Genomic DNA, 21,035 nt, shown 5'->3' with positions numbered 1-21,035 from the left:
ATTATCGTGCATTAGAACGCAATATGGCTGGCAAATGTCTAAACATGATTCTATAATGTTTTTAATGTACATGTCAGCTGTCATTTACTCAATCAACTCCACAAATTCAGTATGTCCTTTTACAACTGCCATACATTTAACCATATGGAAGCGAGATTGACAAATCTTCCTCTACAGAAGAGTTGGCGAACAGTGTGTCAGTTGTAACCTCGTACAGAGCGTTAGTTTTGGTGGAGTCGGCATAGTGCTATGGAGTGGTATTTCTTGGAAAGAACATACCGAACTTGTGGAGGTGATGGGGTGAATGACAGTTGACATTTACATTAAAAACAGTATAGAAGATCATGTTTAGCCATTAGCCAGCCATGGATATGATATTATGTAGATTCGTCCTAATGCACGTTTTCATGTCGCTAGAATAGTGAGTACCTACTTACCTTGATAAGATTCAATTTCAAAATTATGTGGCTACCATAAAGTCCATATCAGATTTAAATCCGATAGAGTAGTTATATGACACTATAAAACATCATTTTCGGAAAATAAATCCTACTCTTATGACACTGGGTGACTAAGGATTTCAGCACAAAAAATTTCACTTCACTGTAATATGCAATATTTTTGTCCGTGAGTGTCTATACCAATATTTTTCAATACTTATATTGTTAGGATCAAGTTCATTATTTAGTTTTAATTAATATTTTCTTACATTATTTTTTTGATCCAAGTAAGTGTCTTGGTTACATTGAATATTTTTCCCCTTTTGGTGGACATAAAATATTTTTTCCCGTTTATTCTGGCCATTGCAATTTTTTAAATTATATCTTATAAGCGATGTAAAGTAAAAACAAAAAACATTAATACGTTAACAATAAATATATTTTTCATCAAAAAATGTTTTCTTTTTTTGCCTTTAATAATTATTTATGATATAAGTGTTAAAAGTCCACGTTTAAGGCACGCATGTGAAAGTTCACATGTGCAATTCACATGAGTGCCTTAAAAATGTACTTTTTAACACGCATATCATACAATATTTTTTCTACAAACGTAATTACAGGACAATATCTACAAAAACTTTTACTTGAACTTGACTGACATTCCATTTTTATATTTTTTTGACACATCAAAATTGCCTATACGGTCAATACGAATTGCAGTGCCATAAAATCTTAAAGCACTAGTGCCTTAAAGTAGCATTTTTAACGCTCGTATAGAGTGCTAAAACTTGCTTTTTTAACACGGTTGTAGAAAAATTGTATTATTTTCTTAAAAATTTACCTTTAAATTATCAATATCTCAGTTTGATCATTATGTGAAAAGGCTGTTATTCCCATGACCCGTCAATATGCGAAAAGAAATATTTTATTTGACGTTTCGACTTTCAGATCGGAAATCGCTTTCAAAATAAAAATTTAGGAGATAATTTAAGAGACATTTAAATTTTAAATATATATTTTCTGATAATTTCCTGTGAAAATTCACTTGGCTTCGATCCATTCACTTCCACAAATACATATTTAACATAATTATCGATAACTGAAAAATATAATATTTATAGCTTTGACGTAACTATTTAATTTATTTATAATTACTTAAATATGAATTTTTACCACAATTGTATAACGTTGATATAATTTTTCTTTCCCACTTAATTAGTAATTTTTTCTGACCCCGTTTTATAAATATATTTGGGTCATTGATACGATATGTCCGAAGTGCAGAGAATAAACAAACAATTTGTTACTTACTGTCGTTTATAGATTAGATTTTTTAGGTATAATATACCTTGGTATAATATTTAGAGAATTGTGGCAACTGCGCTAACCTGTGTTAGTTGAAGTTGAAGCTTCTGTTCGAGTACGAGTTTTTGGTGTAATAGAGCCGTTAGAATGAATAGAATGAGTGAGTTTTGAAGCAAGGCTGTCCATAAATAAATCAAAAACAAAGTTTATGAATAATGAGTTAATAATTTTACTTTAATTTGTTAAATATTTTTTATTTAAAAATTAATTTAAGAACTAAACAGTTTTCCTATTCCTTTAGGCCAAAAATATTTAGCTACTACATTGTCATATTTTGACGTTTATTTGTGTCAGTCGAAATAAGTTGTCAATTTTGAGGTTAATGCCCCTTTAACCATATTGTCATCGCGAGAGCTTAGTTGCCACAATTGTCTCAATATAATACAATGTATGTATTTATGTATCTAAATATATACATGTTCCCTATGTCCAGTTGAACGATTTACGTACTGTATAATATTTCTTCGAACCATATTTCTTTCCCTTTGTTGTCTTCTTATTGATGTGCATATTCATGACGATAAATAGCGATCACCATGGCAATCTTTATCTTATCTGATATATTTATCCTTGCAGGATTGCTTCTATTGCTTGTAGAAGGGTATGTCTGGATTCATTTCGTATAATGTGTCCGAAGTATTGTAACTTTCGAGATTTGATTGTGGTCAGTACCTCTCTTCTCGGTTTTTTTTTCATTTTTCTGAGGAGCTCCTCATTTGTGACCAGGTCAGTCCACGGGATTTTAAGTACTCTCCGATATAGCCACATTTCAAAGGTTTCCAATTTTCTGCACATATCTTCGTTCAAGGTCCATGATTTAACACCATAAAAAAGGACAGGGAAGAAGCAGCATCGCAGCATTACTTTTATACCAAGAGAGAGATTGAAGGTGGATCTAGCTTTTCCGATGCGCGCTCTTATGCTTAGTTGTTGGTCTATTCTTCATCTATTATGGTGCTGAGGTAGTCTATTATAGTGCAGCTATAGTGCGTGACTCTTTCTACGGGGATTTGGCTGACGTAGAGTTGACCTTCTGTTATCTTTTTCTTACTGATGACCATAAGCTTTGGCCTTTGGCTTCTTTACGTTTATAAGGACTTGTAGGTCTTCTAGGTTGTCCGCAAATACTACAGTGTCATCTGCATACCTGATGTTGTTAAGCCGGTACCCGTTTAATAGAATATATTTTTCAGTTTCGTGCTTCGATAAATATTCTTTCAGAATATAGAATACAGGATTGCTTTACTCCACGCATGATTTTCACACATTGGGTGTGTTCACCTTCACCTTCAACTTCAGCCCTGCTGTTACCCTTAATATATTTTTGTGCTTCTCCATACTTTTTAGAAGAAAAGAGGTTAGATTTGTTTCTATGCACGATGTGTGCCATCTTTAGGAATAAAGCAGACCCGTAATCAGTGTTTTGGTATATAGGGTGAGACAGATAAAGGGCCTATTAGAAATATCTCGAGAACTAAAATAAAGAAACTTATGAAAATTGGAATATAGGGGTTTTGAGGTGTGAACTATTTAATGAAAATATTTTGGTCTCTTTGCTACTTCCGGTTATACCGGAATTCTATTGTAACTTCGTGTTTTTTAAATGGGACCCCCTATATATTTTTACGTTTTTGGATTCTCCTCGATTTCTTATTTCTTAAAATATAAGGTTTTGTAATATTATACAGGGTAGATTAAAAGATAATTACGTTTTTTTTATTAATTTCGTAGCAAAATTCACACCCTGTAGAATTGTAGTAGTTTTACATCAAAATCCCTTTATATGTTCAAATGATTTTTAATATGGTCTACTATTGTTACCAATTATTAGTATAGCTAAATTTTGCATTTTAGTATACAGGGTGGGTCGAAACTCGGAATGTGTACTTTCTGAGTTTTCTTAAATGGAACGCACTATATTTTAGTATTGTAATGAAATGGTATTTTTTGGTACTTTTTAATTTCTTAAGCATTCCCTATACCCAACTGCTTTAATTTGTGCTTAATTGTTAATCGCACCAACAATCTTAACTACGTAGATATTTTGATAGCTCAACCATTATTGGCAATTTTAAGTATCAGTCTCGATTAGTATGTATTTATTTCCGAAAAATTATTTGTGATTGAATATTTTTACGGCCAACCTAATAAAATTTCAGGTATTTTGTGTTGCAATTAATGTTGGGCTTGAATCACCAATAACTCACAAATTGAAGCAGTTAGGTATAGGGATTGCTTAAGAAATTAAAAAGTATCCTAAAATAACATTTCATTACAATACTAAAATTTAAGAAAACTCAGAAAATACTCATTCTGAGTTTCGACCAACCCTGTATACAAAAAAGGAAAAATTTAACTATACCAATAATTCTGAACATAGTAGACTATATTAAAAATCATTTGAACATAAACAGAGTTTATTATGTCAAACTACTACAATTCTACAGGGTGTGAATTTTGCTACGAAATTAATAAATAAACGTAATTATCTTTTAACCTACCCTGTATAATATTACAAAAACTTATATTTAAGAAAGAAGAAATCAAGGAGAATCCAAAAATGGAAAAATATACAGGGTGTCCCATTTAAAAAAAAACGAAGTTACAACCTACTTCCGGTATAACCGGAAGTAGCAAAGAGACCAAAATATTTTCGTTAAATAGTTCACAACTCAAAACCACTGTATTCCGATTTTCATAATTTTCTTACCTTGAGTTCTCGAGATATTTCTAATAGGCCCTTTATCTGCCTCACCCTGTATAGCTTGAGATGAAACTCATTTTGCATACTTTTGCTAGGTGAGGTATTAGAGGGTATGGATGACAAGTTGTAATAGTGCTAAGTAGATACCATCCTCCGCAGAAAATTTTGCGTGACTTAAAGCTATTGATAATGCATTAAATTATATTTTGTGTAAAGATGTTCCCCATTGGACACTTTTGAAGTTTCTGATATTCAAGAAATTGTACTGGGAAATTGAGCATTTGAAAATCTTGCCTAAAACCTAAAGGCACATATCCAATATGTTCGCAACATTTTGTTGTTTGCACGCCTCTTGCCCTCCGCTCTCCCTGCAACTTCTCCAATCGATACGGCATGCTCTCCTCTACATACAAACCGCCACCAATTGGAGCGACGAGGTATCCATTATGTGGAGCAGTTGCAGAAGCGCGGAGCACAAGAAGAGCGGTAACATAGTGGATACGTGCCTTTAGATTCTTCTTACGTGCCAACTATCTCTTAAATACAGCTTCAGATGCTTTGTACAAAGCGAATTGCTCAGTTGGTTAAAATTTTTATGTGCTTTTTTTATGCTCACTCTTATTTGGAGTATATGCAATCATTTCTGTGATTAATTGTGGTGCCAAGATAGTTGTAGTTCTCCACTTGTTCATGAGTTTTCCCGTTAACTGTTAACCAGTCATTACTTTATAATGGTTTGGAAATTTCATAAATTTTCCTTTCTTGAGATTTATGTAAAGGCAATAATTCTTTTGTATTATCAACAACTATCTTGTTTATCAGTCTCTACAAATCTTGCAAGATTTTCTGCCAAAATAACAGTAATTATCCGCATACCCAATGTTAATTGGTGTTTCATTGACCTTTATTCCAGGAGTTTCCCTCAAGAGTCCTTCTCAAAAATTTTTCAGAGTATGCATTGGAGAGAAGTGGTGACAGCACACAGCCCTGTCTCACCTCTCTTTTAATTTCGATTCCTTCTGATTGTTTTCATTAATGCGTCTGATCCAGGAATTGGTACGGTCTCGCCTTAATTGTTTTTTTTTTGTTTACGATGTATCATGTTTCGCAACCATGTTGTAGAATTGTTTTTACTATTGTACTATACTACATTCAAAATCAAGATGCAGTAAAAGTAAACAAACCGAGACACGTTAACTGTTACAAAGAGCACTCCTGAATTATGATTTACGGTGTACATATATAAATTGTAAATCACAAATGATGATTTACAAATTGTATGCATTTTAAATTATGATTCAAGAGTGCTCCTTGTAACAGTTAACGTGTCTCGGTTTGTTTACTTCTACTGCATCTTGATTGTGATTTTAGTATATATATTTGTTCTTTCAACTTTCAAACTTTCATAATAAATTTTTGGTAATTAATTCACTGCAAGCATCTTGCACACCTGTTGTTTTATTAATTATAGATCGATTTCAGCAGATGTTTTGCTATATTTTTCATTAATACCTCTGTATCTTAATTATTATAACAATCCTTCTAGCAATTGTCTCAGTTTTTTTACTTGTTAAGAAGTACTGATATAAATAGATCAGCTGATTATTTAGTGAGAAGACATTGTCAATAACCAGAAATGGACGTTAAAATGCCCAGTACTTGTTGCTGTTATTCTTGCTATCATATACCTATGTAAAAACACAAACTTATTTTATTTTCTAAAAAATACTATTACGGCCTTGCTTTAAAGTTAACAACCATGTTGTTTACTGATTAGCAATATTACTATAAGTTCCACAATTTTTTACTTATCTCCAGTAGTTAATTGATATGCGCTTACCCGCAACACACTCAATTATCAGTCCTTCTAGAAGTTACTTATCTACACTTATCATTTTTAAAGGTCGCTTATTTACGTAAAACTTAAAAAAACCACAAACTTGAATTTGGTGGGAAATAAACAGTCGTATTCGTTTAAAATTGCGATTAAACCTGCCAGTGCATTATCTTCATGCCTTTAGGTGATTTTGTATTTTGTTGCCTATATTTTTTTATAATTAACTCAGAATTATGGATTAAAACAAAATTTTAAATATGAAAGTCTCCAGTTTTCTCTTTCGACTCCCTTAGAACAATACATCCCAGCAGAAATTCAAAAAGGTCTGTTGGGTAAATTAAACCTAATTTTACATTGCGATTAAAAAATGTAGTGGTACTTTATAATAATACCACCATATGCCTAAGTCACAGTCCATCATTCGTTTAACCTATATTATATATATATGCGCGGCGCACTTATTTCCGACTGGATAATATTTCCTTCCGACCACCTTATTAATAATAAATATTTAACTCAAGCGCGCCAAAATCAAAAAACCTTTTGCGAACCCGTTCAAACACGTATTACGAACCATCAAAGCGTTCGTTGAAAAACCGACAAAAGTTAGATCCTGGTATGCCGTGTGCGTTCCGTTTGTGAGCCACTTGAAAGCACGTACGAATGAATGAAGACTCGCTGTTGTATCCCCGTACTAATCTAACAAACATGCTGCTCGCGAGCGGCGCGCATATGTATACGTACCTTTAGAGTAGGGAATCTTACTAGTCAGGTAAAATTTGACGAGTAAAATTCCTTACTCTAAAGCCAGGCACAAACGACTCGTGTACTTGGCGAATAATCGTTACTTGCCATGTCGTTCGAGACGGTTACTATTATATTTGTCAATTAGTAGAAGTATTAATCAGATTTAGCCATACGGCTCACACTCCCTCCAAGGGGAAAATTGACTCATCCTAGATACCTACGGTATCAAAAGGATTGAGCTCTGGTGGAACTCTTTCCGTGTTATCGAGCCCTAGGTGACTTGGTATGCAGGTGTATCTCCCAAAAATTTTCGTACACATCTGGCCGTTGCGAGTAGTACAGCTTTCTGTATGGTCTTGTAAAGATGTTCATTTAGACCCAGCCTTTTTATGCTTTCGAGGAGGTTCTTCGGAATGACTCCAGTAGTAGACATAATAATAGGTATCGTCTGGGTACTTTGCATTCTCCATTGTCTTCGTATTTGAATTTCCAGATCTCTGTACTTGGCGATCTTTTCAGTAAATTTACTACGTAGATTTTTGTTGTTAGGTATCGCCACATCAATTAGTGTTGTTTGTCTTGGTAATTTATTAACTAGTACGAGATCTGGTCTATTATGTGCCACTGTTTGGTCTGTGAGCACAGTGCGGTCCCAGTATAGCTTGTAGTTGCCATCCTCAAGCATACTCTCAGGGACGTATTGATAATATGGGAGATGGTCCATTTGGAGAAGTCCCAGCTTGATAGCTATCTCTTGATGAAGGATTTTTCCCACTGCGTCATGCCGTCCCTTGTATTCAGTTTCAGTAAATGCCTGGCAGCCCCCTGTAAGATGTTGGATGGTTTCTTGGGTTTGACATCCATATCGGCAATTGTCGTTTTGGACCTGAGGGTATTTGATGATATATTTCAGGTAATTTTTGGTTGGTTTAACCTGATCCTGAATGGCCAGTAATGAACCCTCCGTTTCAGGGAACATCTTTCCTGATGTCAACCAATAGTTCGACGCTGTATTGTCGACATAGTCTTGGCTGACCTCATTGGGATGTCGCCCGTGCAGAGGTTTACCCTTCCAGGTGCGCGTTTTTTCGTCTTTAGTGAGGTGGTTTATGCGCATTTCTGGTTACCTCAGTTTGATCGGTGTTGTGTCATCTACTGCGCAAATAGCGCGATGTAGAGTAGATGTCTCAGCTTGCATCTGAAAATAAGCTCTTAAATTAGCAATTTGTTTATCTAATTGCTCACCTATATCGATAAGTCCTCTTCCTCCTAGATTCCGTGGTAATTTTGTTCTTTCTACTGCATTTTAGGATGGTGTTTTTGTGTCTTTGTGAGGCGTGTTCTTACTTTTCGTTGAAGATTCTCTTTGTCCGTTTTTGTTCACTTAACAATGCCAAATGAATAGCTAAGCGCGGAACATACGTAGGTGTTTAGTGCCTTAAACAAATTTCTACTGTTAACGTGTGAACGAAGCAGCTGTTTTACCCTTCGTATAAACTCAGTAGTTATCTCAGTTTTCATTTGCTTATGGTCAATTTTCCGCGCTTGCTTTATTCCAAGATATTTATACATATCGTTTTTACCCATGGCCTCGATGTTCTGGCCATTTTGAATATCGAATCCTCTGGGCTGTACTTTTCCTCTGACAATATTTAAAACACGGCACTTGTCTAGTCCGAAGTGTATACTAATATCATTTGAAAAGGATTCTACAGTTCTTAGCATCTCATCTAGTTGGTTTCGAGTGGAAGCCATTAATTTTAAATCATCCATATACAACAGATGATTAAGCTTCGCCACCACATTGTTGCTATTTTTGATGCTCAAACCTGCGTCAGTGGAGTTAAATAGCCGAGATAGTGGATTCATAGCTAGACTGAACCACAGGGGACTTAACGAGTCTCCTTGGAACAAGCCCCGACTGATTGCGATATTTTCAGTTTCGATGTTATTTTCACCAGGTATTTGAAGGTGAATTCTAGTCTTCCACTCCGTCATTATATGCTGTAAAAAGGTTAAAAAAAAAAGGTATTAAAGGTATTAAAAAAGGTAAAAAGGTATTATCATCGACTTTATATATTCTCAATATATCTATAAGCCATTCATGCGGCACTGAATCGAAGGCCTTCTTGTAATCAATGAAGGCAATAAATAGGTTCCTCTTTTTGGAATATTATGCTTGATTAGAAATAACTGAGTCGATGATAAGTTGTTCTTTGCAACTCAACGGAGGGACCGTAGACGTTCGGATACAATTAGCGTCTCTTTACAAAGACAATGACGTCGACTTTGCAAAGTAACAAGACACTTACTCAACATACACACTACACATGACACTAATACTCATGTTGTGACTGGCTGAATGACATAAAGTCCATGCCATTAAAAAAAATTAATAACCCATGGAACCCTTAGCGCATCCTTTCTGTTGAGGTTCTATGATATATTGTTCAGTGCACAGTGTTGGTAGATACGCCGGGCTACACAGGATGTGACCAATTTATACAAAGTTTGAAGATACTGTAATTGGGCGGTATTTGGCTGGATCTTGGGTGTTATTTTGATCCTTCGGTATTAAATAAGTGGTTCCCTGAGTTAGAAATAATGGTGTTTCCTGCGGATTAGAAATAACATTATTAATTAGTGTTGATAAGCAATCATGAACACTCCAAAACTTCTTAAGCCAGAAGTTTTGAACTCCGTCTGGTCCAGGAGATTTCCAGTTATGAAGCTCTTTGATGATATTTGAGACTTCTTCAGTGGTAAAGGGTTCGTAGAGAGTAGTAGTGTAGTGTTGGCAGTTGTGTGTCGTATCGACTATCCATCCAGCATTGTTGTTAAGAGCAGCTGGTGTGGAAAGTTGATTTCCCCAAAACTCATGAATTTCTTCTTGGCTTGGGTAAGACTTATCGATATTTTCTACGGTGGAATTGAGTTTTCGATAGAAGGCCTTCTCAGCAGTCTCAAAAAGGGCATTGTCGGATTTTCGGTTGTTACTCACTCTGTACCTTCTTAGTCGTCCTGAATAAACGGAGAGTTTTTGTTTTAATGTATACAGGCACTGTTGGGCTGTGTTGATTTCTGGATCATATCGTGAGTATCTTGCAGTACTCAGTATTATTTCTTCAGCTCTCCTGATGACTTTTCTACTTCTTACACCTCGTATATATTCTGTGACTTGACCAATATCCCTACGCAGTAATTCAATCTTTCCGAGCGGTCTTTTTCCCAGGGTGCACGGTCTTTTTCCTAGGGTGCAATTCTGTTACCAGTCCTTCCATTGTTAGTGCCCCATTGTATTCTGATCTTAATGGCCAATACATAAGCAATTGCTGTTGCTGCACAGCAGATTAGCATGTGCAAATATTCTAATGTGTGGGCTTCTACGACATAATTGGGTAGCACTTCAGTGTTCACAATTTGTAACAGCGCCCCTAGATTCTTACAAGAGTTTATTCGTGGTAGCGGTGGTCTGCTAAGTGGGTTTGTTCCATTAAACTCCTGTACCGCACGTGCCATTTCGCTTTCTAGGTTATCACGTAACTCGTTGTTTTCCTGCTCTGTATTGTCAGGTTGAGTTTCTTGTATGGCAAGCTCAATAATCTGCTCATGAACTTCAACAGGGACTTGATCTTCAATTACTACATCGTTATGAAACTCCCGTTCGGCTTCGCTTCTGATGGTATTGCGTCTAGTCTCTGGGATAAGGTTGTTTCTTATAATTACCCGGCATTGGTCTGATACTCGTTGCTCCGATACTTGAATATCTGGGTACGTCCTACAAAATTCGGCATACAGCTGTTGTCGGTAGCCGATTGTTTCTTGACCGAGGTTTGTCACCTTGTACTAGAAGCGCAAAATGTTTTCATTAATAGACACAGTCCATTTCATGCGCTGCCTCGGTCTTCCCGCTTGAGTGAGCGCCGGCTGATGTTCCAGCGCAGCACCTTCAGCGGGTGGAGCTCTTGTTGTTGTTTGGCTCGCTTGTAGTTGTGGTTGGGCTGTAACTGATTGTATGTCAGGGGCCCGCCTCCTCAACACCCTGCCACCGACGTCCCGCATGCTGTCACGTCCAGCGCCGGCTCCAGACGTGCCCTGGCGATCACCAGGCAGCGATCCTAAACATAAATTATTAAACTCCATTCTCATGGGTGTGCATTTTATACCTACTGCCAGGTGTCAGTTTTTGTTCCACGGCAAGTATCCCTGCTACTCTCTGGACATTGGCGCTATGAATACCCAGAAAGCATCCCCCATTCGCAGGAGGCTGCGCCTGATAGAAGAACTGACAAAAAACTCCCACAGGGAAGTATTAATATTATTATTGTTATTAGTATTTGACAATTTGTACAATAATTGTACTAGTAACCCACTCAAGGAAGTACAGTCAGGGCACTCAAGTACAGTCGGAAAAATGAAAGAATACCCATGAACGATCACATCTATCACTTATTTTTGTATTTGCTATCTTTTTCTATAACACACGTTTGATATTTACAGAAAAAGACAGCAAATACAAAATAAGTGATTGATGTGATCGTTCATGGGTATTCTTTCATTTTTCCGACTGTAGGTATACGCAAGTAACGATTATTCACTAAGTACACGAGTCGTTTGAGTCCTCCTTAAGGATAAAACAAGGGCGTGTCTATTCAGTTTAAAAGTATTTGTGTGATATCAAACATATTTACTGCTACCAGTGAGTTAATGCTGCAGAATATTATTGTATTTGCAGAATAACTGAAATGTGGTTGTACAAAAAAATGGAAATTTTAGTATTCCAGCTGTTGTTTTGGGTGGGACTAACCATCCCAATACAAGTGCAAGACACTAAGAAAGTATTCTTATGGAGTAATTGCCACACAGATATTTTAACCACTGTAAAACCTAAAGAACTTCATGGTTCGAAAGCAGATGTGGATCTGTAATGCTTTTTACAACTGCTGAATCGGTGGAGTTGATTTGGGTGACCAAATGTCTGGACTTGGATAGAATGTCGTCCAAATGGTGGAAAAAAGTCTTCTTTAGACACAATAGTAGGTGGTGTTTATAGTTGTATTATTTACAACCAACTTAACTGCAATAAAAGTGTGTGCAATTATTTTTACTGACAGTAAGTGAATATTTAGTGACTAAAGGAAGAAGCTCTGTCAAAATGTACTTATGCTCGAAAAAAACTTATATACACAAAAAATCTTTCAGATCACAAAGCAGAAAAATCTACGGGATCAATATAAAGATCCCCTTGAAATTTACATCTACAATATTCGTCTAAATTTTTTATATAAATCCTACATAAACATAACTGGCAGAATTCAATACTTAAACAAAAGCTGCATCGAGTTCTATTATTTGTTAATCTATAACTCATTAGCAGTATCAATTAAAAAATATGAGGAAATGCACCGTATAGTCGGTGATTCTCTGTAAAAGTATGTAAAACATTTTATTACGCTTTCCTAACAATGAAACAAAGGCGCAACTATTTTACTTTTTAAGGGATAGGCTTGTTAATTATAATTATTCAGGAAATAAAATTTGTTGACTTTTTAAACAATAATAAATGTACGCCTGTTCAGAATTATCGCACTACTTATATTTTCATTATTTAAGACCTAATTGGCATAGAATACGTTTAGTTTTTGATTAGGTATAGGCGACTGAAGGAAGCCCTAAAATCGGCAACATTGCTTATGAGAATGAGTTGTATTGGCACTGTAGAATGACTCATGACTGAATGAATCGCCGCGAATCAAGTGCATTAGGTGGGCAGTAGGGAAGCAGTGCTGCCATGTATAGGCCTTACATCTAATTTAAAACTAAACAGTCTGTAAATGGGTAAAGGTTGACATACGATCTCAATCATGTCGGCAGTATGAAGTGCCGACATTCATGCTGTAACAAACCTGAGAGAAATGTCCTCTGTGTTCTGACAAAAGGTCAGAGACTTTGGTAATCGAGTGTTTGACTTTTTCACTTATCTGTTTCACCATATATCAGCTCCTACATAGTAAAACAGATGTACCTATCTTATTGTTACTTCTTATTCGCCTTGTCGTCTTATTCCACTAATAATACAGTGATGAGCGCGCTAATAACCGGTAAAATAACGCAAAAGTGGAAAACATAATACATTGTGAAGTAAAAAGAGATGAAAATATTAGAGGTGGAAATTATCTATAAAAACGTATAAATTAACATTACATCGCGCTGCGAGCCTGTATTGCCGAAACCGCTGTACACACTTTCATTTAACGCGGTAAACTGCTCGAAAGTTATATTCGAAATATTTGTGTCCATGTTTTCAGAAAGATAGAAACTATTTGAGGGGGTTAGATGCTAAGGGGTCATCATCATTCTCTTTGCCTTATCCCTATGCGGGGTCGGCTTCCCTAATTGCATTTCTCCACACAATTCTATCTTGGGTCATATCAATGTTAATCCCCTTTACCAACATGTCCTGCCTTATCGTCTCCCCCAGGTCTTCTTTGGTCTTCCTCTCCTACTCCTTCCAGGAATGTGCACTTCAGCTATTCTTCGTATTGGGTGATTAACGTCTCGACGTTGAACATGACCAAACCATCTTAACCTATGCTCTCCCATTTTGGCATCAATTGGTGCCACACCTATACTTCCCCTAATATACTCATTTCTAATTTTATCCTTCTTTGTCACTCCACTCATCCATCTAAGCATTCTCATTTCCGCCACATGCATTCGTTGTTCCTCTTTCTTTTTCACTGCCCAACATTCAGTTCCGTACATCATAGCCGGTCTTATGGCTGTTTTATAGAATTTTCCCTTCAGCTTCATTAATTAGATGCTAAGGGGTACAAGTGATAAAATGCTTTAATTGAGAAAAACGAAATCAAAGTTAAATTTACATAGTAAATTCTACAGCGAATTAATCACTTATGGACTTATTTTCAATTAATTTTATACATTTTATTTATCTAATTGTAAATGCTTTTGTAAAGTTAGTATTTATTTTCATTCATAATATTTGAAATTTTGAAAAAACGTTCGCACTTGTACCCCTTTGCTTCAAATTTTGCACTTATTTCTCTTTGCCACTTAATACTTTGTCACTTTTTAATATCCAATACCATGTAGGCAAAGGGATACAACTGTAGTTATACCTGTTTGCCGCAAACTCTTTTTAAATATTTCGTAAGTAGTCAAACTAGAACCTGCGATATGTCGCCACCCGTAGTTTAATTCACCTGTATCTCTTTACCACTAAATTTTTAGTATTATCTAGTATTATTTTGTGCACTTAACTCAATTTACAATATTTTGTCACTTTTACCCATTAGCATCTGATCCTTTCATTTATCATGGTTAAAATATTCTTACGTGTATTAAAAATACTTAAAGGGTTAAAAATGATAATGATTTTTGTAGAATTGGAATTTATTTAGTAGTTTTTTAGAAAAATAGTCCCAAAAATCACTAATTAAGGCATCTTTTCAACAAAAAATTGCAATATCTCAAAAAAGAAGCATTTTTCAAAAAATTACCAAGAGAGAAAAAGTAGATATTTATTTCAATGAAATACATCTAAAAAAAATTGTATTCGAAACTATTCGGTGAATTGATTTTTTAAAGTTATTTGTTAATAATTTCCGGCCCACTTGGAAAAATTAAATAAAGTAGAAAAACGTAGGTATATGTATACAGAAAAATATAAATATACGGTGCTTCTCTGATAACCACTAATTTTTAGAAAAAGCGCAAAAACACGTTAAATAATATTTGAAGGGGGACACATTATGCCATATTTAAGTTTGTCGGGAACGACACCCTCTCACCCCCGTATCATCCTTTTTTTTTTAATTACTTCCACCTTTTTTTATTTTATATTTGGATTCTCCTTTTTGTACTAATTTCAAAAATGTATAACACATGATGCTTAAAGTGATTAGTTTATGAGAAAAATAAATACAAAAGCAAAAAAGCTGGATTAAAAAAATATTTTTTTAACAATTTTATTACAAACATTTACAATGAACATTTCACTACCAACAATTTTAACAATTCAAAAGGATTTGAAATTTTGAATAAATATTGTTACAATTTTGAATAATCGTTGTTAAAAATTTTTGGTACTGAAATGTTCATTCTAAATGTTTGTAATAAAATTGTTAAAATAATATTTTTTTCAATCCAGTTTTCTTGCTTTTGTATTTATTTTTTTCATACACTAATCACTTTAAGCATCTTATACATTTTTGAAATCAGTACAAAGGGGAGAATCCCAATATAAAATAAAAAAAGGTGAAAGTAATTAAAACAAAAGGGGATGGTACGGGGGTGAGAGGATACCTTTCCCGGCATGCTTAAATATGGCATAATGTGTCCCTCTTCAAACATTATTTGACGCCTTTAGGGTTGTTACTCAAATAAGAGGTTTCCGAACTGCAGGAAATTGAGCGCAATTTTCTATATTGCAATTTTTTTCCAGCCAAATAGGCCAATAGCCTACGACGCTGGTTGGTGGAAGGATGTTTGTTGCTAAGACAAGATAGTGCTGGGATTTGGACCTCATTTCGTTAGGGTATAGATGGAGTGACTATATAGAATGGAGTCGAAGAAAAAACCCAGGAGCTGGGTAGGCAGTGGCGCTAAAGATGAGTACTACCGCTACCGTTTGAAATTGCTAAGAAAAACTGCCTAAATTGCACACTAAAGGTTCAATTTAAGCAGTTTTTGTTAAGTTTTTGTATGTAACTGAATACCTATAAATCCTTTTGTCCCTCCTTATATGACGGCCATGTCCGGTCATTTGACTTGGTGAATGTTTTCACGCTTCGGTGCCGGTCTTTAGAGAAGTCTGGCTCGGAATTGAAAAAACGTAATTTGTAATTTACCGGTTTAATGGTTTACGCACACTCCACGGTTATGTGTTCAACCGGCTAGTCATGTTAATTTAATTAATAACTGTCTGGAGATTATCATCGATAGCGATGAACAAGTGGTATATGGGAATTCTAAGCTAAGACATCCATCTACTTAATCTCGAATTTAATGGATATTGGTAGGTCCAGTTAAATATAGATACGTTGTCGTTGTAGATTTATAAAAATAGCTTAAAAATATTTCACTCAAAATAATTCACAAAATACAATCACAATAATTGCGAAAAAAGGATGCCTCTATAATTTCTGATTCTCTAATTTTTTAATTAGTTTTGATTCTCTTTTTTTTTCCAAATCTGGCCAACACTACACATATTTTAATAATTCTATAATATACCCTTAAGCTAGACATTGAACTTTGCGTAGGATATTCAATATTTTATGTGTATGCCCCCTTGCTTTTTTAAAGGCAAATATCAGTGAAAGTGTTAAAAAAGTTGAATACGTTATGGATTTTTTCGTCCATTATTTGACCAGATATTATAGACCCAAAATAACAATTCTTGGGATACATGTTAATGCTATCAAAAAATATTAATGGCGCCTCTCTCAGGTGCGAGTACCAAGAAAATAGAATACCCGAGGTGTACCAAAACCAGCAGAGTCAACTGGCAGCAGGATTTTCTCTTAGTAAAGCGGCGGATGAGCTAATATTTTATATGGCCAAAGACGGTGTACACAGCTCCAGTTATATATTCTGAGGGAGCAGATACTGCCCTGCCCTACTACTAGTCGTAGAGAACACGACTGTGAACTAATAATAATTATCGGATTATATTCAGAAAGACATGTTTATGTCAGGGATTTTAACAACAATATTAGGCCCTAGATATGTTTTTAAAGGAATTCCACAAGGAGCTGTCTTAAGTCCTTTTCTTTTCAATTTATACACGGCTGGCCTACATAAATTAAAGTTGAAAAAATATCCTTTTAAGGTTATCCAATATCCAGATGACTTCAGCATATACTGTGAAACAAAGAAGAGATATGAAGCTTTTGGATTTTTAATGGATATTTACACCGTTGTAGAAATATGGTTGGAAGAAAACCACCTTCAACCGTCTACCACAAAATCAGCAATGACCATTTTCAGTAGACATAATATTCCCAATATAGAAACATTTATAGTAATACAGCGAGAAATTTCTTTAAAAAAGGTAATTAAATATTTGGGCATTATACTGGATGACAAACTCACATGGAAATTTCAAATAGAATATAATATGTTAAATAGATGTGAAAAAGGCTTAAACTTTCTGAAAATGACAACTAAAACTTGGTGGGGAACAGATGTACAGACTTCCTTACTTTTTTATAGAACGTACATTCGCTCTATCGTATATGGATGTTGGTTATGTGGATCTGCCAGCAAGAACTTACTAAACAAATTATACATATTTATAAACCATTGTCTGCGAATCTGTATTGGTGCCATGAAGACAACTCCTATTGAGCCCCTTTATGTTGAAGCACTTGAGCCTCCAATTGCTCTTGGAAGACATTTCCTGGCCGAAAAATTTTTACTGAAAATTAAACACCAGAACACTTTCCTTTTTATCGAATTAATAAATTTAAACAATTATGATTTAACGAATAAACATTGGATCAAGAAAAATTGTCCAACCCTATGTGATGCTCTTAGAGAAAACACAGTTTCTGCTGATGAAGCTATTAATTTAAAATCACATACATACATACATATAAATGATTTTGAAACATTTTTTTCTAGCGTTAAATTTACCACATTATGAAAACACTGGAAGAGCAAATAACAACATTATAACAAGCATCTTATCCAATTGGGATTACTACAGTGCACAGTACTACCTACACGGATGCTTCCAAATCAGAAGATGGTACAGGATGTGCCTTTTACATCCCCATGGAGAAGTTAGAAAAAATGTTTAAATTAAAAGCAAATATTTCCATATTTGCCAATGAAGCAATTGCCATTTATCAAGCCGTAGTTTTTGTTTCTAACAGAAAATCCTCCGTTATTGTTGTTTCAGATTCCATGTCAGTTCTCACATCCATTAACCAACCCATTTTTCCAACCGCATACTCCAATCCCTACACAATATTAATTAAAGAATTAGTGAAACATTTTAAAGAAAATAAAAAAAATGTGATATTTGTATGGGCCAAAGCACACAGTGGAATTAAACATAATGAACATGTGGACCAATTAGTCAAAATTAAGTATTAATTCAGTTGATACCACAGAATATCTAACCCAGTATGTCTGATTTGGTTGCTACATGCAAGACAGTCTTGAAATAGAAATGGAGTGATCTATGGTCTGAGTTTTGTTTTACCAACCCAAATAGATACACTTCTTTACACATAACTGTCCCTGTTTCACATTGGCATAGAACTTTAATGTCCCTAGGCGTTATATATCAACTATATCTAGGTTAAAATTTGGACATGCTTGCTTTCCTGCTCATCTTGCAAGAATTCATGTTATTGAGAGTAAATGAAGTATACGACTTTAGGCTTGAAACGGAAAAGGAAAATTGGATTTTGATAATTAAGAACATTAAGGAAAGCTTGTAGATATTATTAAAAAACGGAAAACATGGTAATGGATTCTTTGTTATATCTAGGAAGCGTAACAACGGATGTAGGGGCCCTAGATGGTATTAAAATTCGCATTAGAAAGCTGGGTTTGTTTATCTACTACATATGTATACATTTTCCAAAATACATACTAAGTTTAGCATCTTTAACACCAAAATTAAGTATGTTCAGATAAAATCCTATCTCCAAGTGTTCCAAGACTTGAGGAGTAAGATAGACAGACCAGTGTTGCAACACAGCAGGAGCGTCATTTGAAATTTTGATTGGGGGGGGGCAAGCATTATATATACAATACATTATACAATGTTATAGTAATAAAGTTGATGTATTTTTTGTAAATTTCAGTCATTTTCAGGGTGGGGGGGGGGGGCAAATGCTTCCTGACCCTGTCAAGTGACGCCCCTGCAACACAGATAAGAAAACCGAAGTGGAGGAGGCTGGCAACACTCTTAAAAATCCAGATATTGTTCTTGAAAAGGAAACTTTTCCATGTGGAATCCTTAATAACCGAAAGGGCGAGGTAGACTCCGAGGTACCTGGCGGAGGACCATTGACAAGGAAGCACGAAGTAGTGGAACGAACTAAGAAACCTGGCTGGGAATACAGACGGATAGCGGATTCTCCTTGACGCCCTCTGCTCCTCACGGTGAAGGAAATACCTAAGTCAAGAAATAAACTCACAGTTTGTTTCCACTATTTATTTACTATTTGGACAATCGTTATTACATCCTATAAAATACAGCTTGTCACAAAACTACGGTGCATTTGATATTTGATTTTACAGTGAACGCATACAAAACATACGAGAAATTTACAGCAATGTATAAAATGATGTTGGTTGTCGGTGAGTCATCAAAGATTGCAGAAGGTATACACCTGTCCCAATTTGCATAACAGGCCCGGCGTTACAATATAAAAGTGTTTCATATGAAATAGTTTCAAATTCATTTTCAAGTGATAACACGTAAAAGTAATACGAAAGAATTTGATGTTTACTGGTATTGCTGTGGAAATGGAAAAATTAATAAAATCCTAGTCACATGAAAACATTTCATGTTCCAATTTATGCGCCAGCAAACAATGTTTGTATTTTATTTAAACATTGTTTTTTGAATAAGATTTTGATTCGTGAGTAGAATATCCGGCTAAAATATTTTTCTATAATGTAACAAACATAATGATTAATTTGTGCACTGAAAACCACCATTTGTGCACCATACTTAAACTCTACCGAATCTTTTTTAATGGCGTTTGTATTAAATTTATCGTTTTGTTTCAGATTCAAAAATGGATTCATTTACACATACATCGGAGAAGTATGTGTTTCTGTCAATCCCTACAGAACAAAAAACATTTATGGAATGGAACAAGTCAATCAGTATAAAGGTAAGCATATTTTTATCATGAGAATATTAACCTTTGAATTTTTATTTCCAATTACAGTAGAGCGTTGATTATCCGAACGTCGATCAACCGAACGACCGATTATCCGAACTCTCGACTCCCGCGCCCCGCACTCGAGTACCGAGCAAGCGTTAGTAATTAACGCTTAAAATATCTTCAGTTTTCTTCAATATTGTATCCAAAAATATGTTGCAAAGACTGCACTTTTTTGTGTAATTGCTATTTGTCATTGCTGTCAAGATATAAATAAATATGTAGGTATATAAATATGGCTTTTATTCACTTGTGGATAAAAATGTATGACTATATCAATCTAGTTCGATTATCCGAACAAATCGGTTTTCCGAACACCCATGTCCCCCAATTAGTTCGGATAATCGACGCTCTACTGTATGTTTTTCAGCAGTCGTTTGGTTTTTCATGTTTCTTATTGATTTTGTTTAACGAGAGAAGCCCTCTTAAGTTTACTAGTTCTGGCCCAAAAATGCTACAACCAACAGAAATATATAAGTATTTACAGACTTTGAAAAACCGTTTGATAGAGTAAGACAGGACCTACTATTAGAACGTTTGCAAGAAGTCGGTTTAGATGGAAAAGGCATCAAATTACTAAAAAACTTGTACTGGAACCAAAGTGCCAGAGTTAGGATCGAAGGTTGCACATCCGTAAAAGTAGAAATTAGGAGGGGAGTTAGACAAGGATGTGTTCTGTCACCCTTGCTGTTAAATCCTTACTACGAGTTTCTATTTAAAGAGGCACCGGAGGATTCCAAGAATGGAGTCAACTAAATGGCGTAAATATCAACAGCATCCGATACGCCGATTATACGATGTTGATTGCAGATTACGACTTTGGTCTACAACGACTCATCGACAAGACCAACTCGACCTGTGAGCAATTTGGTATCAAATTAAACATTAAAAAAACCAAAGTGATGTCAATTCCGTAAAAACCAAAATGTACCTCAACCTTGCACAATAAACGGGCACATTTTAGAACAGGTTAATAGATTTAAGTACGGGATCGAGGACGATTTTAG

The 21,035-nt window shown here is 35.1% G+C and overlaps 1 protein-coding gene across 2 annotated transcripts in view; it reads left to right on the top strand.

Annotated features, from left to right (window-relative positions):
- Nucleotides 1-21,035, top strand: part of LOC126879050 (unconventional myosin ID) — a 243,180-nt gene that overhangs the window by 109,183 nt on the left and 112,962 nt on the right. For both annotated transcript variants that reach the window (XM_050641936.1, XM_050641935.1), the window contains exon 2: nt 19,871-19,977. In XM_050641936.1, the coding sequence (XP_050497893.1) occupies nt 19,871-19,977 (107 nt within the window). The remainder of the gene's footprint in view (nt 1-19,870; nt 19,978-21,035) is intronic.

The sequence above is a fragment of the Diabrotica virgifera genome, chromosome 1, assembly GCF_917563875.1.
Source record: "Diabrotica virgifera virgifera chromosome 1, PGI_DIABVI_V3a".
Taxonomy (NCBI): Eukaryota; Metazoa; Arthropoda; class Insecta; order Coleoptera; family Chrysomelidae; genus Diabrotica; species Diabrotica virgifera.
This window is presented reverse-complemented; position numbering and strand designations above follow the sequence as displayed.